The sequence below is a fragment of the Antechinus flavipes genome, chromosome 4, assembly GCF_016432865.1.
Source record: "Antechinus flavipes isolate AdamAnt ecotype Samford, QLD, Australia chromosome 4, AdamAnt_v2, whole genome shotgun sequence".
Classification (NCBI taxonomy): domain Eukaryota; kingdom Metazoa; phylum Chordata; class Mammalia; order Dasyuromorphia; family Dasyuridae; genus Antechinus; species Antechinus flavipes.
The window spans coordinates 382,262,016-382,284,280 of NC_067401.1; the positions used below are offsets into that span (position 1 = coordinate 382,262,016).

General features: G+C 40.0%; 1 protein-coding gene across 1 annotated transcript in view; it reads left to right on the plus strand.

The window, feature by feature from the left end:
• SLC26A9 (solute carrier family 26 member 9) overlaps window positions 1-18,173 on the plus strand; it is a 41,029-nt gene extending 22,856 nt beyond the window's left edge. The window contains exons 10-21 of the mRNA XM_051998514.1: window positions 1,815-1,928; window positions 2,305-2,382; window positions 3,358-3,453; window positions 4,351-4,457; window positions 5,550-5,619; window positions 5,749-5,841; window positions 5,964-6,077; window positions 6,605-6,886; window positions 8,648-8,702; window positions 10,805-10,950; window positions 14,099-14,170; window positions 15,170-18,173. Of these exons, the coding sequence (XP_051854474.1) occupies window positions 1,815-1,928; window positions 2,305-2,382; window positions 3,358-3,453; window positions 4,351-4,457; window positions 5,550-5,619; window positions 5,749-5,841; window positions 5,964-6,077; window positions 6,605-6,886; window positions 8,648-8,702; window positions 10,805-10,950; window positions 14,099-14,170; window positions 15,170-15,217 (1,275 nt within the window). The 3' untranslated portion in view covers window positions 15,218-18,173. The remainder of the gene's footprint in view (window positions 1-1,814; window positions 1,929-2,304; window positions 2,383-3,357; window positions 3,454-4,350; window positions 4,458-5,549; window positions 5,620-5,748; window positions 5,842-5,963; window positions 6,078-6,604; window positions 6,887-8,647; window positions 8,703-10,804; window positions 10,951-14,098; window positions 14,171-15,169) is intronic.
• Window positions 18,174-22,265: the final 4,092 nt, after the last annotated feature.

The following is a 22,265-nucleotide window of genomic DNA, read 5'->3' on the forward strand; positions in this document are numbered from 1 at the left end:
GGTAAGGGAGTCCCCTAGCTGTAACTGTGTAGATAATGGGGACGAGAACATTGAAACATGGGCTTGTTTAACACCATTGTTGTTTGTAGAAACACTGAGATTCCTAAGACTTGGTGATAAAAGGGACCCTAAAGATCTAGACAGAGTCTCTCATGTTACAAATCATAGGATCATGGATTTAAAACTGGAAAGTCAAGTCCAACCCTCTTCACTTAACAGATGAAGAAACTGAAGCTCACACTTGGTAAATATCTGAGGCAGGATTGGAGTTTCTATCTTTCTGATTCCAAATCTGACATTCTACCCATTATACCTCAGCTATTTCTGAGGAAACTGATGCTCAAATAAGGAACATGACTTACCCCAGTTGCCACTGGTGGTATGCCTCTGAGTACATCAGAGAACCTAGGGGATAGGAAGATACAGTAGAAAAGACCACGGGGCTAAGAATCAAGAGATTTGGGTTCTGGCACATTGTTCTAGGTAAGCCCAAATTTCTATATCTGTCTGGGCTTCAGTTTCTTTATCTGTAAAATGAAAATCTTGCACTAGATCAGGTGCTCTTGGTCTTTTTGTGTTGCAAACCCCTTGGTCAGTCTGGTGAAGCCTACTGGCCCTTTCTCACATTAATTTTAATTCACAATTTAAAGTTAATTTAAATTAAATTAAAATTAATTTTATTTAAATTAAATTAAATTCACAATTGAAGAAAATTTTAAATTTCAGCTGTTAGGGAAATACTAAAATAATTTTTCCCCATCCAAGTTTACAGACCACCTGAGACCAATCCTTGGGGGTTAAGAACTCCAAAACTGCAAGATACCTAAATGGAGCAGTAGATAAAGGTCCTGAAATCAGGAGGATCTGAGTTCAAATTTGGCTTCAGACATTTAACACTTACTAGCTGTGATCCTGGGGAAGTAACTTAACCCTAATTGCTTCTCAAAAAAAGCACAAAAACAAAAACAAAAACAAAACTCCTAAAGTAGATGATTAGAGTCCCTTCCAGCTTTGAATTCTCTGTAATTTTGTTATTCATAGGGCTTCTCTAGAACCCCACCTCGATTTATATTCTTCTGGCTCTTTGCAATTGGCAAAGCTCATGCTGGAGCCCTGAAATATCTTCCTCCTAAGGCCCAATCACTTCTATTGATCTTGTCTCTAATGATGCTTGTGGCATGTAGGTGACATAACAGAGTGCTGAAGTTGGGTTAGGAAGTCTGGGATCCATATCAAGTCACTTAGCTTTGTGACCCTCGACAAGTCATTTAACCTGACTGCCTCAGTTTCCTTATCTGTAAAATGGGATTAATAATTGCATCTACTCAGCAGAGTTGATGTGAGACTAAAATAACACAAATAAAGCATTTTGCAAATCTCAAAAGCTAACTATAATTAATTACATTATTGATGTCACTGAGATATGATTTGCCATCCCATATTCTCTGGCTTATCTCCCTGGGGCTAGGATCATGAGATCATTGTGCTAGTTAGAAGGGATCTTGGGGAGTCATCATTCTACAGATACGGAGAATGAGTCCCAAGGAGATTAAATGATTTGCCCAAAGTCACAGAGATTTTAAATATCTGAGTCAAGATTTGGACCCATAGACTTTTGAGTTCATTATCTATGCTCTTCCCAATGTAGGGTCTGTTGTGCCATGCTAGATCTCAGAGTTCATAGTTGGGTAGGAGAGACTCTCCTACTCTAGGTTCTCCCACTGTCTCACTCATGTTCCCACTCTACCCAGACTGATGTCCATCTGCAGGGGAGATGGGCTCCTGATTTCTAAGCATTACTTCTCTCCCTACAGGAAATGATTGCTCTTGGCTGTAGCAACTTTTTTGGCTCCTTCTTTAAAATTCATGTTATTTGCTGTGCTCTCTCAGTTACCCTCGCTGTGGATGGAGCAGGGGGCAAATCCCAGGTGAGCTGGATTAGGGGTAGGAGATGTTGGGCAGTACATCTCCCTAAAGTCAGTTGGGAAAACTCCTCCAGAAGGACTAGGTATCAAGTTGGACTCTAAGAAACTCATCACACGACCTCCACCCAGATCCCTTACACTACCCTAGCCTAGAAAAGTGGAAACAATTAAGGTCCTCAAATACTTTTTTTCATTGTCCTCTATTGGAATTATCCACTATCACCCTTTCTTCCACCACTTCTGGCTGAGGCATTGAGGGACAAGGACAAATTCAATTTATGTCCTATCCTCCTCACTCTCATCTAGTCCTCATCTCATATGCCCTGACTCCACCCCTTTCACTCCCCTCAACTGTTCAGATTTTTTTTACTCTTCATAGGTGTCAAGTCTGTGTGTATCACTGGTGGTGATGATCACCATGTTGGTGTTGGGGGTCTATCTGTACCCCTTACCCAAGGTAAGAGCAAAAGTGAGGCAAGCTGAGCTAAAGAAGGGGAAAATCACATAATTATAAGGTATTAGAGATAGAAGGAACTATAACAATGACCCAGATCAAAACTCTGAAGCATGAATCAAAGAGATTAATTTCTTAGAGAAGGAGAAAGACATACATGGAACTGTCCAGGGTGCAGGTGCTAATATAGAATCTGAGGTGCCTCTAAGCCTATAGCACCTATGGTGGCCTCATCTCAAAGAGACAAGGCTACAGTTGGATCTACCTTTCATAGGATTGTGGATTTAGAGTTCAAAGGAAACTTAGAGATTTGGTTGACACTTCTCATCATACAGAGATAGTAACACAGTTAACAAAAATAGGGTTTGAAATGTATTGGACTGCCTGCCAGCTGGGGGAAGGGGGAGGGGGAGAAGGTGGGGAAAATTTTTGCAAGGATCAGTGTTGGAAAAATTACCCATGCATATGCTTTGCAAATAAATAAATTATTAAAAAAAAAAAAAGATTAAAGGACAAATAAAAAAAATAGGGTTTGAACCTCAGTTCCTAGAGGATTATCTTGCCTCTCTCTGTCTTTGACCCTCCTCCTTCCCTCCTTCTTTCCCTCCCTAATTCTCTCTCTCTCTCTCTTCTCTCTCTTTCTCTGTCTCTCTCTCTCTCTCTCTCTCTTCTCTCTCTCTCTCTCTCTCTCTGTCTCTCTCTGTCTCTCTCTCTTTCCTCTCTCTCTGTCTCTCTCTCTCTCTCTCTCCTCTCTCTTCTCTCTCTCTTTTTCTCTCTCCTTTCTCTCTCTCCTCTCTCTCTCTCTCTCTCTCTCTCTCTCTCTCTCTCTCTCTCTCTCTCTCTCTCTCTGTCTCTCTGACTCTGTCTCTCTCTGTCTCTGTCTCTGTCTCACATTTTTGACCAGAAAGTTAGAAGACAGGGAAAGCGATGATGCCCTACTGATCTGAATCTTGTTTATTCTATTTATTCTCCTTACAGTCTGTCCTAGGGGCTCTAATTGCTGTCAACCTCAAGAACTCTCTTAAGCAGCTCACTGACCCCTATTATTTGTGGAAGAAAAGCAAATTGGATTGTGTGAGTATGCATCTTCCTATCTATCCTTGACCTTCTCAAGCCTCAAAGCACATTTCCTCCTGTTCATTCTACCTCTAATACCATTTCTGGTCAAAGTTGAAATCTGCTCCCTATAGAACTTTTCATCCTCCAGACACCCATAGGAAACTCCATTGTTCAGAAAGGGAGTTTTTAGGCAAAATTAGGTGAAGGCAAAAAAACTCAGATGTCCCCAAAAAACTCCCTGACTCCCCCTGGAATAGTTATAGCCTACTTTTATATTTTCCATTCCCTATCTCATTTGATCCTTGAAATAGCTCTAAAAAAATTCTATGAGTATTATTGTCCTCAATTGTGCATTGAGGTTCAGTGATTTGTCAAAGGTAACACAATTACTAAATAAATGGCAAAGAAGCAGGCTTTGTGTTTCCAAATCCAGTGCCTTTTCTACCATGTTGTTTTTCATTATTATTTTTGGGTCCATTTCAACCCCTTAAATTTGTCTACCATATTATGCTTTTCAAAATCACAATTTCATTAATTTTTGCCCAAAATCCCCACAAGAGAAATGGGCAAGTAGAAATACAATGAGTTTCAAGAATTCTAAAAGCTCTTCAGAGAGGAATCATAGGCATTCACATTCCCATATCTTTCCACCAGTCCTTGGATTTGACAAGAACTGATGAGGCCCCATGAAAGACATATGTAGCCTAGGCTACATATTTCAAATACATAGTCCCTGGAGAGCTTCTAGTCTAATAGAGGAAAAAATTAGTGATAGTTGTGACTATAAAATTGCATCAATTCATGGAAGAAAGGGAATAGATTTGGTCTCAAGAAGGCTTCCTGGAAGAAAGGGCTTCTTCCTGAGCAGGTATCAAAGCCCTAGTATTACTCAACTTCCTTCTCTCTCCTCAGTGTGTCTGGGTGGTGAGTTTCCTCTCATCATTTTTCCTCGGATTACCCTATGGTGTAGCAGTGGGTGTCTCCTTCTCCATCTTAGTGGTTGTCTTCCAGACCCAATTGTAAGTACTCTACTACCAGATTGGGGCTATTCCTCAAACTCCCCTTCTCTTAAGGTCAGGCTTAGGGTAATTGATCCCAAATTTCTATGGCATCCATCACTAATGCCTTTATTGGACAAACCCTGTTCCTTTTCTCTTATTAAAAAAAAAAAAGGTTCCTCTGTGGTTCAGGACTGGAAGGCCATTGCAAAACCTGATCAAGAAAATTTAGCAAAAGGCATTGATATGGGGTGGTTGCATGGGGAACCCTATCTAAATCTACTTCTCAGGGAAATGTTTTACCATTGGCCATCTCAGAGGTCACAGTTAATAAACTTTGGGTTCCAAAGATAGTTGAGAATAAAGGGTTAGAAAGGTAGAGAAAATAGGGCAAGCATCAGACGTAAGAAGAGGGACTCTGAAAAACAGAATAACTTTTCCAATATACCCTAGACATATCCCGAGGAAGCTAAACCATTGAACGGAGTGCCCAGGAGCTCAGGCTTCTTTCCTACTCTTAGAAAAATTACAAGCACTTGAGTTACACACACACACACACACAGCCCCAGAAACTGGATAGGGAAGAGAAGATGCTAAACTTCGAGAAACCTTCCCTTCTTCTCTAAACAATTCAGAACCAGGAAGTTCTGGTGCTGATATCAGGGGTCCTCAAACTACGGCCACGGGCCAGATGCAGCAGCTGAGGACAATTATCCCCCTCACCCAGAGCAATGAAGTTTCTTTATTTAAAGGCCCACAAAACAAAGTTTTTGTTTTTCCTATAGTCCAGCCCTCCAGCAGTCTGAGGGACAGTGAGCTGGCCCCCTATTTAAAAAGTTTGAGGACCCCTGAATTATATACATTATGACCATACCTTCAACTCCTCTTTGGGAAATCTCTCTGGAGTAAATGGCTCCCTGCCCTCTCCCCACCTCATTACTTTCTTTTCCTAGACTTTAAATCACCATGTAATTCTCCCTTGATAGAACCCCTCACCTTGAGACCAGGAAAGAAGTAGTTTCTTCCCTTTGCCCTCCTTCTAGTCTTAGCAGCATCCTTTGAATTCTATTATGATTGTTCTCATTTGTTTTTCTCTTTTCCTTATTTATTCAGTCGTAATGGATCTGCCCTGGCCCAAGTCATGGACACAGATATCTATGTGAACCCTAAGACCTACAATAGGGTAAGTAGCAGTGTCCTCCTTCCATTTCCTAAACACTCCCTTTCCTGCTTACACCCTCCTAAGATAAAGAGGTTAAAAATAATAATAAAAAGACACTCTGCCTCCTAAACCCAGTCTCCTTTATGGCAGGTCCAGGAAGTAGAAGGAATTAAAATCCTGACTTACTGCTCTCCACTCTACTTTGCCAATTCAGAAATCTTCAGACAGAAGGTCATTTCCAAGGTAAAGTACAGTTCCCTTCAACTTGAAGGGAAGAAGTTCTCTAAATGGTGCTGGGCTCAGGAGGGAAATGAGAAAGATAAAAAAGGTGAAGCTCAATGTAGCTACTGGTCCTCTCCTCATAGATAGGTGTGGATCCCCAGAAAGTATTCCTGGCCAAGCAGAAATACCTAAAAAAACAGGAGAAGGAACTCAAGATGCCCACAAAACAGAGGAAATCCCTATTCTTGAAAAAAAAGGTGAGCCAAACCTAACAGCATCCCATTCACACTCACACATACATCATCTTCTCTCTCTCTCTCTCTTTCTTCTCTCTCTCTCTCTCTTTCTTCTCTCTCTCTCTCTCTTTCTTCTCTCTCTCTCTCTCTCTCTCTCTCTTCTCTCTCTCTCTCTCTCTTTCTCTCTCTCTCTCTTTCTATCTCTCTCTCTCTCTCTCCCCCCCCTCCCTTTTTTCCACCCTCTCCTCCAGTTTCTGATTCTCTGCTATATAGTAACAATAATCCATCTATGTGGAGCTAAAGCAGGAATTCTTAAACTAGAGTCCATAAACTGGAGGGTTATATTATAATGAATTCATTTTAATATAATTTATTTCCTTTGTAATCCTATATATTTAAATACATTATTTTGAGGTGTTCATAAGTTTCACCAAAATGCTGAAAGAACCCAAAAAGGCTTTAAAAACCCCAATTTTAGCAGGGTTATCTAAATTAAGTCAAAATCTGTAAGGGTCCACTCTGACCTATCTTCTTGTCCTTGCCCCCAGACTGTCTCCCTGCAGGAACTCCAGGAAGACTTTGAAGGTGTTTCTCCCACTGATACCAACAACAATCAGACAGCTGCCAACGGAACTGGGATCTCCTATATCACCTTCAGTCTAGAGACCCCAACACCTCCCAAAGATGAGCCACCAGCTCCCTTTACACTATCAAGTGAACCTGAGAATCCCCTAGCCAGTGCCCCACCCTTCATCTCCTTCCACACTATCATCCTGGACATGAGTGGAGTCAGCTTCGTTGATCTTATGGGCATTAAAGCATTGGCAAAGGTAAAGCCTAAATGGAAAGAGAACAAAGATACCTTCCCAATTTCCCCTTTTTGCTCTTAACACTTTATTAAGTTCCCTAATTTGGAGAAATTGAACTAATGCTAAAGTTCCCCTAGGGAAAGGAGCAAAATAATATAAGCTTGTACTTCTTTAAATTTGTTCAGGGTGGGCAATCTCTCTAGAATATACTGTACACAGAACACTTGCTCACCTTTTGACAAGTTACTCAGATCTCTGTATTTGCTTTCTAGAAAAGGGCACATGTGCCCCTTACTCCCCCACTCCTCTAAGTTCCAATATCCATCAGAGAGAATATGGCCACAACTGCTCACTGCTGCCCCATCCCATCCTTAGATTGGCAATTGATGTAGCAAGCAGGTTTTAGTCATGAAACTTAGAATAAAGTCTGTGTGTGTGTGTGTGTGTGTGTGTGTGTGTGTACTATATATGTAGTATATACAGCATCTCTCTATATAAATATATAGACTCACATACACACACACACACACACACAGAGAGAGAGAGAGACAGACAGACAGACAGAGAGAGAAGAGAGAGACAGAGAGAGACAGAGACAGAGAGACAGAGAGAGAGGAGAGAGACAGACAGACAAGGGGATATAGTAATTCAGCTTCCCCTTCTGCAATCTAAATGAGCAGGTCAGAGAATTGCTAGTCAGCTTATCTTCTTCTGATAGCATGTGTAACTACCTCTTGAAGAATAAAGTCAATGGTGGAACATAGAGGTGACTGGGGGAAGAGAGGATTTGTGGAGAAGCTTGACTGAGTTAAGAGAGGAGGCAGGAAGGAGAAGGAGAGATGACTATATGAGAGACTTCCTGCAATAAATTGGTCCTTTAAGCATTTGATTGTAGAGAAAGCTTTCCTGCCTGTTTCAGGCCACGGGATCAGAGAATTGAGAACTGGAAGGACCTTTAGAAATTCCTAACTCTACAGGTCCTCTCTATGCCTCCAGTGAGTATGAAGATCTCCTGGCCAATGCCCCATCTATCCATCTCCCTTATAACATGATCCGGAACATGGAGAGGTCTAAGAAAGAAATGCTAAAGTCCTAACCCCCTTAGTTTATAGATGAAGAGACTCAGTCACATAGGGATCATCCTGCCCTCTAAGTAGAGCGAAAGAATCCAGCCAACCAAGACCTTTTAATCTTTTTTGAGAAAGTCATAATGGTTATGGGGTTGACTTGAAATCAATTTTTTTAGGGTTCAATTCCTTCCTTTCTTGTTTTAAGATTTAATGAATAACGGGTTGCTCAAATGTATGATATGGGGGAGGACAACCATAGAGTCATTCGATATTAGTGGTAGTTAATTCTACGGAAGAAACTTCTCATTTTGATGCAAAAGCTTCCCTGTCCCTGTATGACCATGGGGACAAAGCTTGCTTTCTTTGAGTCTCCCCTTCAGTGAGAACAAGAGAATTGCTATTTCCATGCTCCCAAGAGGAATACCCAAGGAGCTATAATTATCCTGAAGTACCCATCAAATGATCAATTCTAAGTTTTCATCCTGCTTTCCAGAGCTCTCAGTCAGCACTTCAAGGAGAAGTAGTATATACCTGCTGCTATTTTTATCCTTGGCTACACCCAGCTCTTGGTGTGCCTGACTTGTTCAGCTCTACTTGAAGTATTTTTTGTGGGTCACCTGTGGGTGAGAACTGAGAACATTCTTCTCCTTTTGTCTCTCTCTCTCCCCCTGCTTCCCACTTCCTTCTCCTGACCCAACACTTCTGGCCCCAGCTCTCCTCCACCTTTGGAAAGATTGGTGTGAAGGTCTTCTTGGTGAATATTCAAGGTAAGAGAAGGGTGACATACAGGGGTAGTTATAAGAGGCTACTTAGGGAGAGCAGAACTGCCAGGTAGTCTTTAAGTTATTACCTACCTGGAAAGCATCAAGAAAAAATCAGAATGAGAACAGATTATGGAAATGTCCCAGGAACAGTAATATGTTAATATAATGGCTAGGTTTGGAACAAGACCAAAAGTGATCATAGGAACAGACCATCTGCTCACAGAGAGAAAATAAGGGGGGCAGAGAGAGAAGAATGACAGAGGAAGGGCAAGAGAGAGAAAAACAATCAATCAACAAGCATTTATTAATTACTATGTCCCTACAAAACCCGGAAGATGCAAAGAAAAAGGCAAAACAGGAACTTAAATTCTAATGGGAGAGATTCCATGTGCAAAAAGTAGATAAATTCAAGATGCATAAAGAGTAATTACAAGATTGTTGTTTGTCCTTACTTCTTGAAGAGAATATTGATCTCGGGAAAGAGATGTCATGAATGAAAGTGAATTGAATTTAAGGGAGACAGGGCTGCAAAGTCATTAGCCTTCTTCTTTCCAACTGAGCCATCTAGGTCTGGTGGCAAGTCATCCTCGAGATGCCCCTAGATGCAGTGGAAATTCTTAGCTAAGGCTTTTCTCAGATCTCAGTTTTTCTGAGGCAATTCCCTTTCAGTGATTAAACCTAGATAAGAAATGAGGTGGAAAAAATGGCTTTTTTTAACCTACTTAAAAATCTGGGGGAAAAAAGACCCTCAGAGTTCTGGACAAAACAGAAACACTTGCTATTTATTTTCACAGCTGAACTATCCGAACCCAAACAATGATCAAGGTAGGCTTGTGTTGGGACCTATCATTGACCAATCAGTAAGAGTTAACATGATTTGGATTTAAGGCATAATGGTTAAAAAAAGAAACCTAGTCTGTAAACCCCAAGATTTCAGCAATCAAGCAGGGAAGGATATGATTCCCTATGTGGATAGAACAAGAAAAGAAAGGGGAAGAAAGGAGGAAGAGGAAGAGAAGGGCAAGAAAGAAAGGAAAGGAGAGAACTTCAGTCAGTTGGCTCTCCAGTAAAAAAGGAAGCCAGGGCTTTTCAAAGGCAATAGTAAGAAAAGGCATTAGGGACAACAGTCAATCAATTAGTCAACATTTATTAAGCTCTTATTATATGCCAGGAACTTTGATAACTCTGGAAATACAAAAAGAAGCAAAAGGCAGACCCCTTCCTCCAGGAATTTATAATCTAATGAATACCATGAGCACTTCTTTAAAACACTGGACTAATTCCCCGCAACAAGGAAGTTTTAACATTTTTTAACATAACCACCAAAGATGATGATTCCTCAGTTAAATTGCAGTAAGTTTGAGTCTCAGGCTCAAGCTTTTCCATATGTTCATAACGCCCTCTGCTGCTCAAACCAGCATTGCAATATTACAAGATAACTAGTGGGAAGATTGATTTCCAAGTCTTAAGATGTTAATGATTCCCATTTAATCAGGGCCTTCAAGTTTGTAAAACCCTCCTTTCCCCTCTTTTAAGGTAGACAACACATAGGTTATGTCACAAAAGAGGTAAGAGAGGTTCTTAAACATTGACTTTTCTCTCCTCCCTTTTTCCATCTACTTCTTCCTTCCCTCCTTCTCCTTGCCTCAGCCCACAAGGTCTCATTTCTTTTCTTTCTCCTTCTCCTTCTCCTTTTCTACTCCTCCTCCTTCTTCCCTTTTAAAAAATTCTCTCGATAGATTTTTTTCACTTAATAGTATTTTATTTTTTCCAATTATAATATAGTTTTCAACATTCATTTTTGTAAGATTTTGAGTTCCAATTTTTTTCTCCCTCCTTCCCTTCCCTCTTTCTACTTCAAGACAACAAGCAATCTAATATAGGTTACATGTGTAGACTCATTTTAAAATTATTTCCATATTAATCATGTTGTGAAAGAAAAATCAGAACAAAAGACAAAAACTACAAAAAAAAAGTAAAAATAGTACATTTTAATCTGCTACCTTCTCTGGATGTAGATGGTATTTTTCATCTCAAATCTATTGGAATTGTCTTGGATCACAAGCAAGTACCTTCTTTACAGATAATGTTTTTTTCCTTTCCAGCCCAAGTGTACAATGACATTAATAATGGAGGTGTTTTTGAAGACGGGACCTTAGAACGAAGTCACATCTTTCCCAGCATCCATGACGCTGTCCTTTTTGCCCAAGCCAACAGCAGATCAGTGGTCACAGGACAAGACTTAGGAATGGTATGACTCCTGATATTAAGGGTACCCCATGTGGGAATAGGGGAAGGAAGCAGGGTACCCAAAAATAGTGAACAAAAATAAAAAGCGATGCCTTCTCTGTATTCACCAATAACTAAAGTAGTATTATAGAATTTAGAGCTAAAAAGAAACCCTGGAGTTTTCTTCAATTCAATCCAACTCATACATTTGAAAAAATTGAGGTTCAGAGAAAAATGTGCCCTTTTCCTTTTTTCCATTCTCCCCAGGAGGTCTACCCTCAAGAAAAAGGTACTGGGGAAAGAGTAAAGAGAAAACTCATAGGCAAAAGCCTTAGAAATACTCTAAGACAGAGAACCTAAATGATTGTTTTATTTTTTCTCTTTAATTTTTAATTAATTTGTAATCAAGAAAAATTTTTCATTCTCTCTTACCTCCCCCACCTTGATGACAGAAAAAAAAGAAAAAAACAATCCCTCCATTATAAACAGGTATAGTCAAGTTAAACAAATGCCCTCATTTGACCATATCCCAAAATAAATAAAAAATTACATCTCAATCAGCACTTATTCAAGAATTACATCTCCTCTCAGTCAGGAGATATTTCTGGAATTACACCAATTAGTTACTTTCCCAAGTTGCACCAAACAACTTTGATATAATAGCTTATATCTAGTAGTCAGTCAATAAATATTAAGGGACTATTAATACTAGCACATAGTGCTAGGAAAGAAAGGCAAAGAATAATCTTTCTTTTCAAGTTGTTTTCAAGGAAAACAACTATGTACAAGCAAAGTATGTGCAGGACAGAAATGGAAATAATCAATAGAGGCTGAGCCAATACTTGAAGGTGTACAAAGGATTTTTCTTATAAGAATTCATGAAATAGTATCAGGATTGATTTCTTTACTTCCCATATGAGGAAAGTGAGTTGCAAAAAAGTGGTTTGCCCAGAATCATTTCAGAGCAGATGCTCTATCCACTGGACCATCTAGCTGTCCCAAAGAGCTTACATTTTATCAGGAGAGACACTAGTTGTTGGCCAATGGGATTTTTTTTAAACTACTAATTAAGACTTATTGATCTCTTTTGTTTATACATTCCAAAAATGTATAGATTATTCTCACTTTATAACAGGTCTCCTTCATTCTTTTTTTTTTAATTAAAGCTTTTTATTTTTCAAAACATATGCATGGATAATTCTTCAACAATAATCCTTGCAAAATCTTGTATTCCCATTTTTCTCCCTTTTCTCCCATCCCTTCCCCCAGATGACAAAGTAGTCCAATATTTTATAATCGGTCTCTTGTAACAAAGTAAAATGGTTAAATAAAACTAATAAAACAGAGACCATCTGAGGCACCAGAACTTAAATTCAAATCTTCACTAAAACTATCCATTTTCCTATTTGCTGTCACACAGAGCTCCTAGGTCAAGTCACTCTTGCTTACTCATTTTTTTTCAGTCATGTCTGACTCTTCATGACCCCTTTGGGGGTTTTCTTGAGAAAGGTGCTAGAGTGATTTGCTATTTTCTTCTCCAGCTCATTTTACAAATGAGGAAATGGAGGCAAACAGAGCAAAATGTGTCCCTGATCACAGTTAATAAATGCCTAAGGCTGTATTTGAATTGACTCCAAGCCCAGTGTTCTATCCATTGTACCATCTAGCTGCTCCATTGGATCAAGAAAAACATTTTTTCCCCCTTGGATAAAGAAAAACATTCAAATAATTCTGAATTAATTTGTTGGTGTTCTGTAGAGGAAAAAAAAAAAACTCCACAACAGCAAAGAAAGAGGAATAACAGGGTCAGTTGAGAAAGAGAAAATGATTTCTCCTGTGGAATTTTGATCTTAAGCAGATCACTCAAAGAATGGTATGCATATGCATATGAGTTGCAAGCATCCAAAATGTTGGGGAGATGAGGGGGCAGGGCTTGTCTTTCTCAGTATAGGAGTCCATGCCCAGGCTCTCTGATTCCCCTCCTCACTCAGCCCTCAGCCCCGGGTCTCACTTTCACTCCAAATGTCAGGAAAACTTCCCAGGCCTTCTTCACATGTAAGAAAAGGTTAGTCTGGCCACAGAACAACTATTTGTTCTTTGCCTTAAGAGATGGGTAAAGGTGAAACCAACTGTAATCACACTGAAAATCTGCCTAGAAAAATAAATAGGCTTTTGGCTGCCATCCTAAAGATGGCAAAAGGAATGGAAAAAAAAGGGAGGTGCAAAGAAACAGGGTTAGCAAGAGCTAGTCTAGCTGTCCTAAAGCAGCCTGCCATCTTGAACCTGGTGAGTTTTGGTCCCAGGTCAGAGGGAGAGGAATTTTCTCCCTAAAAGGAAACGCCCTCCTGATACATGAAGTTGGGTCAATTGGATAAGGGGAAAGAACACTGAACTTTGGGTCAGAAGGGTCTAGGTTTAAATTCCTACCTTCAACTTATACAGGTATATCATTGGAAAAGGGAAAAAGAAATAAGATGGATGTAGAGCCTACTACGTGCCAGGCACTGTGTGAACATTTTATAAATCTTGTCTCACTTGATCCTCACAACTCTGATAGGTAGACGCTACTATTATCCCCCTTTTAGAGTTGAAGAAACTGAGGCAAAAAGAGATTAAAATGCTTTGTCCAAGATTATCCAATTAGTTAGTGGCTTTGGAGAGATTTGAATTCAGGTCCTCCTGAGTCCAGACCCACTGCATCCCGTATCTTTGGCTTCTTTGTGTACATATTAAGTAGGTGGTACTAGATCTGTTCATTCATTTAACAAACATTTTCTAAACCTTTATGCTATTCATGTAGAATATTGGATATTCCCTGTAAGTGCTATAGAGAATTGCAAAACACTGTCACAGAGGGGGAAGGTCACTGCCGACAGAAAAGATCAGAGAGTTAAGCCCTAAATCTCTTGATCCTCCTGATCATTTCATGCCAGTAACAGCCCGTTGGCATCTGACTGATAAGGGGAGGAGGGGAAGGAAGGGTGTGTGTTGCTGTGCAGTTTGGAGGAAGAGGAAGGTTATACTGAGAGCAAGAGTGGCTGAGTGAGAGTGGGGATGGCATAAGTGACTGTAGAATAGCCAGAACACCGGCTTTGGTCAGTCCCCCAACCTGGCTTGAAGCTCCCTTTAAATGGCAACCATCCCACACGAGCCTCCTTCCTTCCTCACAGGCTCCAGTGAACACTGACCTTTCTCTGTACGATTCAGACGATGGTGGATCTAGCTACCGTGATCTGGAACAGGTAAGCTGGGAGTGGGATTGGGGAGGGAAGAGGATCACACAGGTGTCCCTCAGAAATAAGACTCCACTCAGCAGCCATGGTCGGGTCAGGAGAGAAGGTCAAGGGAAGGGTTTGGTCAGAGAAGAATTCTCATTCTCATATTTTAATGATCTTCATTCTTTTTACCAGTCCCAGCTTTCCATAGCAAACCATCAATATTGATTAAGCACTAATTATATACAGGCACTGGGAAGCAAGGACAAACAGTATAGTACCTGCTTTCAAAGAACTTGCATCTTTTTTTTTTTTAATAAACTATTTTAAGTGATTTTTTTTGCAAGGCAATTGGATTAAGTGACTTGCCCAGAATCACACAGCTAGTTAAGTATTAAATTTCTGAGGCTGAATTTGAACTCAGGGCTTCCTGACTTTAGATCAGATGCTCTATCCACTAGACCATCTAGCTGCCCCAAAGAGCTTAAGTTCTACAGGAGAGACAACAGTTGTCAGCTAATGGGTTTTTTTTTAAACTACTAATTAAGATTTATTGATCTCTTTTGTTTATACATTCCAAAAATTAATAGATTACTCTCATTTTATAACAGGTCTCTTGTAACAAAGTAAAATCATTAAATAAAGCTAATATAGAGACCATAACACCATATTTTGTGCTAGACAAGTCTTGAACCTATTTGCTTATGAGTGCAAATTCTAAGCTTAGAAATTAAGGAGGAAAGAAATAAAGAGGTAGAAAAAGGGGTTTAATCTCCCAAAATTCCTCAAAGGTCAGAATTGTACAGAGATGACTCGTCCCATTTTATAGCTGAAAAAAACTGAGATGTACTCATATCAAATCCAGTAACCATAAATCTGTGGAAGATGTTATAGCATACATGCTTTCTCAGTTTTTCTCTCTGTTGCTTCTCAATCCATACAACTCTGACCCCAACCATCAGGCTCCACTCTCGGCGTCTCATGACCAACAAGCTTAATGCCCTCTCCTTTCTGCCTCCCTTCCAGGAGATATTTGGGAGCATGTTCCATTCTGAGACACTAACAGCTCTGTGAGACTTCAGCAGGAACTTCTCGCCATCTCCAGCATTTCCCATTGCCCAGGACCTTCCATGAAGAAGTGTTTGACTCTCTCAGCCTAGGATTATGTCAGATGGACCTCCAGAGTCATGGCTGGGTACAGGAAAGTACGCGCACCAGGCTTCCCGTTTTCACCTTCTCCATCCTTTTCCTTTTTCCTTCTGCTTGGATTGTTCAGAAGGATGCAACCACTGCAGCACAAAGTTCTCAGGACTGGCAAGAGCAAAGACTTGGAGAGTCTGACTGACACTAAAAAGACATTCACTCCCCTAGGCAGTTGGAAAGGTCCCTTAACTTCCTAGGATAATCCAAGGTGGAAGGAAAAATGCAGAATTCTGACTTTTCCAGAGACTGGAAGCCAACCCTACACTGCCACACTTGGATGCCAGTAGGTTCCAGGCTGCCCAAGGACACTTGGGGCTGAGGCCATGGAAGGGAAGAATTTTCTATTCTGTTTGACTAATTCTTTGTGGCTCACCCTCCTTCTAGGACCAACATCCCTGAGTCTCTTGACTGGCCATTTCTGTGCCTCCTCTGGGACCACTTTTACTGTCTCTCTTGAATTCAGCAGTCTATTTCAGGGACGACAGTCATTCCCTCCATTTCCTCCTTTGCCCTCCAGTATATCACTGCCTGCCCATGGGGAGTGATCAGAGGCCAAAAATAGTTTCTCTTCCACCCTGGACATGCCCCTTGTTACCAGACCTCTAGAGACCAAAGTGCCCTTGTTGAGTCCCATCCTGGATGCTGGGTGCCAAGAATGTGGGGTACTGAGAAGCAACAACTCCACAAACAATATACACAAAGAACAGAGATCTGAATCTGTGCACGAGCCTGGGGGAGGCTGGTACCAACATAACACTACCTGGTATCAGGCTGAATTCCAGCATTGCCACCTGATGGTCCTTCAGATCTCCTGGGCAAGGTGCTTTGTCTGCCTAAACTAGCTGCAGTCTCTCTGCACAACAGGGAGGATGTATCATTTTATCCCTTTTCATGTTTTCCGCAATGATCACCCCCACCCCAGCCACAGCCTGCTCCCCTGTAGGGGCCTGGAGCCAAGAGATCACATTCATCCCTCCTTGGCGGGGAGAATGCCCTTCAAGAACAGGGCACCCTGGCTATGTGGCTCAGATAACGTACTTACCTCATAGCTACTTGGGCAATCCCCCAGGATTATAAATTGGAAAGCAGCAACTGATCTTCATGGCTTAAAAGAATTTCCCACAGCAGTCCCTATCCCTTCCCTTCCCTCCATCATCCCCAATTCTGAAATATAAATATATAAGCACTATCCCTACCCTGTGGGAGTAGACTAGGGATAGGGCTGAGTGTGTGTGAGCCTGCACCTGGGAAAGCTGAGTGTGGTGGATCACCGAACTCGGAAGTTCTAAGCTATAGCCAGCCAAGCTGATGGATGTCAACACTGTCATGCACCAACCTGGCAAGCTCATGGGAGCAAGAAGTTAAGGATGGGCAGATTGACTCAGGTTAGAAACATAGCACACCCAAACTCCTCTGCAGATCAATGATCAGGCCTGGGTGTGGTCACTTTGTTTCTAGCCTGGGTAGGATAGATATATCTAGATACTAAAAAAAGCAAACAAACCAAAAAATGGAGTAGGGAAGGAGACGTGACCACACTAGAACATCTGGGGCCATTGTCACATTTGGGGACAATACCCTTTTTCAGCCAGAAGACCCCTGTTTCTCACGGTGCCCCATTAACATAGCATTCCTAGCAGAGAATATTGGCAACAAGAGGGCCTATATATCACAGGCTCACAAATGAATAGGCTATCTTTGCTACCATGTACTTTTATTAAGTTTCCATTGATGCCATCCAATCAACACCATGCAGAAGTTCCCACGCCTCTTGCTCTTGCCCCTCACTACTCCACCCCATCTCCAAAATCTCTCCATAGCCGTTTTGCTTCAGTGAATCCCACTCCAAAAGGTTGGGCTGGCCCAGCCTGAAAAATCCCCCAATGGGACTTGAGTGAAGCCTTCCCTCCCCACCAATCTCAACCACATATGTTTCTGCCATTGATTCACTGAAGCGGAAGCTGTTCTGTGTGTCTGTCTGTATGTTGTGAGCCAATAAGCTAGAAAATTTACTGTTAAAGGAGGGAATGCTAGAATAGACCCAGAGCACCACTGGGGCAGAGGGTAGGAATCAGCTACACCATTGTGCTGTCCAAGAAGTTTAAACTCAGAGAGCAAAGGACTGAAGATTCACCATATCTCTTACACTCTTGCCAAATTCTCTGAAAATTCATCATACCTCACTTACTTGCCAGATATTCTGGACAGCACCTACTCATTCCATCTTCTTGAAAGTAAATTTAGGATGAGCCTCTTCATTCCTAATCCAGAGACCTCCAAGAGATCCAGAGGATTTATCTAGGAATAAAAGTCCAGAACCACCACAGAGTGAATGGAAACTTCAAGAACCAAAATTGATCCAGAGTAATTCAGGGAAAAACCAGGAGGGAACAGGCTTTCCAGATTTGTGGAGAGAGCTGAGCAACCTGCATCCTCAGATACATCTTAGGGTGCCTCTCCAGCTACTTACTACCTTCAGTCAGTAGTGAATGAAGTCAATGAAAAGCCTTCTTGCTCCTGAGAAGAGAGATATGCAGACAATGTGAACATTCCCTGAACTGGAACATTTGTGACAAGAATGTAACCAAGTTTCTACTAACAGCCCTTCTGGGAATGAATCAGAAGGAGAGAAAAGGGAAAGATGGAGAAATAATCCAGAATTTCAATGCTTTTGAATGTTTCTATTGATACTGACCTGTGAGATGCTGCCCCTTCCCCTCCCCAGGTTAGGGGTTTTGAGATCATAGATATTTGTATAATTTATTTAATTTAATCGCCATTCTTCTTTTGTTCTTTTGGTAATAAATTTTCTAAAAATGTGAACAAATGGATACACACACACACACACACACACACACACACACACACACATATATTGTCCATGCATTCAATCTTCTCAAGGAAACTAATATAATATATATATATAATCTGTATATGTACATATACATATATATATTAGATTATATATATATAATTGATTTTCTTGAGACATTCAAGCTTCTTAAGAAGATTGAATGCATAGACAATATTCAAATGAGATCTATAAAGGGCTTTGAAAATCTTAGTGTTTTATAAATAGTAGCTATTATAATTATTAAGGAGGGAGTAAAAAATACTGAGGTAAGTAGGCAGAACTCCTATATAGGAATTCTGTTACTTGGAGCAAATTCTCTTGAGTATACAGAAGAAAGGCAGAAACCACAGGATACCTTCAAGGCTATTTATTCCTGGAGAGACCTGCACCTGCCATCATTGTTGTGGATCTATGGCATCCTGTATGGTATGGGTCTGCCCCAGTTGTGTGTAGCAAACCCTGGGGGAAGAATGTGACACCCGTGATGGATGATGTTTGCCCAGGAGTGGGCAAGGTTAGAAAGAGAATTACCAGTCAATCCAAAGATCATAGGGGACCACCATGGGGAAGAAGTGTGAAATTCAATTACCTGTGCATTGGGAATAAGCCCCAATTATCTTGTGCTAGTAACAGTTCAGCACAGAAGAGCTGAATTTTCTTCTGCTCTTTCTCTTAAACAATGACAAATGGAGCACTGATCCAAATTGAGATGCTTGATCCTGGCTCCAACCCACCTTGTGTGACCTTGTTGTGAGCTTAAGAAAGTTTCACCATCTCTCTCGGCTTCAAGGGGGATTGTGACTAATGATAATCACTTATTAGATTACAGAGTAATATAATACTTTGGAAATGATGAAGTGGTTTACATGCATTATTTCATTTGGTCTCTATAACTCTGAGATTTTATATATATATATATGTATACATATATATGAATATATATGTATACATAAATATATATATATTTATGTATACATATATATTCATATATAAGTATGTATGTATATAAAACAAGTGCTACTATTTCCATTGCACAGATGAGGAAGCAGACTCAGATACATTAAGAAACTGGCCTCTTATCTAACAAGTTAGTGGCAGATTCAGGTCTTGCTGTGAATAAGAACTAAGAAGACTATCTTATAAATCAGAATCTTCACCCCTTCCACCCTTGCTCCTTCCCTCTTTGGTTGGTGAGAGTAAGTGAATGAGGAATAGAAAAAGTAGGGGATAGAGGTGGAAAATCTTGCTCCTGTCATGTAGTCAGAGACACACCATTAATTCCAATCCTGTCCCAAGAGAAATAGGAAAAAATAGTATTACTAGATCAGTATAAAAATCATCCCTTGCAAGTGAGGTGAGGAAAAGGAATTTGGCAAGTTTTGCTTGACCATAGGAGACAGAATTAGGAACAAGGCGTAAAATTTATAAATTAAATTTCAACTCCTAATAATCCTTCCTAACAATATGAATAGTCTAAAAATGGAGCAGGTTTTTACAGGAATAGGGAGTTTCCCTTCCTTGGAAATGTTCCAGTAGAGGATGGATGACACCAGTCTTTCTCGAGATTTTTGTCCAGGGGCTCTCTAGACTGATCAAAAATGTCAATCACATGGCCAGGGGCAAAAGCTGACTTCAACATTCCCCAGTGCTGCCAGAACCAAATTAAAATGTAATTGGGAAATATTTAACATAATAAATAAAAATACAATAAAGAGGGATTTCTAAGAGCTAAGATGACAGAATAAGCAGGGAATCGCTGTAATTCTCCCATGTTCACTTCTGAGCAATTATACAATAGTCTCAAAAGACAGAAAAGAAATAGAGTAAAACAATCTGTCAATCCAAAAAACTTAGAGGACTAACAGAAAGTGTCTGTCTCATTTGGGGAAGAGAGGATGCAGTCCAGTTCATAAAACTTCCTAATGAACCAGTAGCAAATCCCTCCCCAGCAAATCATCAGGAAATCCTAAGCCCCAATGTGGTAGAGTGGGGAAATACCAACACCAGGATCCCTGTGCGCTGGCATAGCCAGGGGAGCCATCAGACTCCAGTTCTAGGAACCACCATGTGTTTCAGAGTAACCCCAGGCAAGCAGCATCCTCCAGCAGCCAGGCCACCACATGCATCAGGGCAGCCTGTGCAGGCAGGTTTCCTCCAATGCCAGACCATTATGTGCTTCTCTATAGCCCCAAGAAAATGTGGAAATATCTCATCAGGCTTTAGCACATGCCAAACACCACCCTAGGACTCCAGCTCAGCATCAAGTAATCTGCCATACCCCTACAGCTTCCAGCAGCACTAGCTACCCCCAACACCACTTCCTCAGTCCAGCACTAGAAATAAGGATCCCTCATGTATCTAAGGACAATATCAGTGCAGCACAAGTAAATAGCCAGGACCTGCAGCCCCTAGCACAAGAAGCCTAAGATAGTAGTCCTTCAATCCTGGCAGCTCAAATTTTTTAAAAAAGAGAAAGGTAGGAGGGAAGACAAACAAAAAACAACAAAAAAAGGAGAATACAAACAAAGAAAGTTATTACAGTGACAAGGAAGACAAAGACACAAGAGGACAAAAATGTCACAACACCTATGGGCAAAACCCCAAAGAAAAATGGTAAGTGATCTCAAACCAGAAAAAAATTCATGGAAGGGCTCAAAAAGGAACCTAAAAAATCATAAGAGAAGTATATACCAAGTGGTATAGCATCCAAAGTCTTGTAGGAGAAGTTAAGTGAGCTATAGGAAGAAATAGACAGCAAAACTATTCTAGAGGGAGACCTCAACCTCCCCCTCTCAGAGCTAGATAAAGTCTAACCACAAAACAAAACAAACAAACAAACAAAACAAAAACAAAAAAACAAGAAAGAAGGTGCTGAACAGAATTTTAGAAAAGTTAAATATGATAGCCCCCTGGAGAAAATTGAATGGGGAGAGAAAGGAATATATATATATTTTCTCAGCAGTACATGGCATCTACACAAAAACTCACTATGTACCAGGGCATCATAAGGCAAACCTCACAATCAAATGCTGAAAGGCAGAAATATTAAATGTATCCTTTTTAGATCAAGATGCAATAAAAATTACATGCAATAAAGGATCCTGAAAAGATAAACTAAATTAATTGGAAAGTAAATAGTCTAATCTGAAAGAATGAGTGAGTTAAATAACATAGAAACAATCAATTATATCATCAAAGATAAAGACAAAATACCAAAACTTGTGGGATGCAACCAAAGCAGTTCTTAGAGGAAATTTTATATCTCTAAATGCTTATATGAAGAATCAATGATCTGAGCATACAACTAAAAAAATTAGGAAAAGGAGAAATCAAAAATTCCCAATTAAATACCAAATTAGAACTTCTGAAAATGAAAAGATAAATTAATAAAATTGAAAGAAAACTATTGAACTGGTAAATTAAAAATAAGAGTTGATTTTATGAAAAAAGCAATAAAATAGATACACCTTTGATTAATTTGATTTTTAAAAAGGAAGAAAACCAAATTACTAGTATCAAAAATTAAAAGCTAAATATACTATTAATGAAGAGGAAATTAAAACAATAATCAGGAGCCCAACTGTATAATAGTAATTTGACAATCTAAGTGAAAGGATGAATATTTACAAAAATATACATTTTCCAGGTAAATTGAAAAGAAAACTAAACCCCATTTTAGAAAAAAGAATTGAATAAGTCATCAATGAACTCTCTAAGGAAAAAATCTCCAGTGTCAGATGGATTTTCAAGTGAATTCTACCAAACATCTAAAGAACAATTGATTCTGATACTATGTAAACTATTTGAAAAAATAAGTAAAGGAATCCTAACAAATACTTTTTATAAGCCAAGTATGATGCTGATACTTAAACCAAGAAGAGCCAAAATAAAGAAAGAAAATTACAGACCAATCTCCCTAATGAATATTGATGCAAACATTTTAAATAGTTTTTTACTGACAAAACATATGCATGGGTAATTTTTCAACAATGACCCTTGCAAAAACTTCTATTCCAACTTTTCCCCTCTTTCCCTCCACTCCCTCCCCTAGATGGCAGGTAGTCC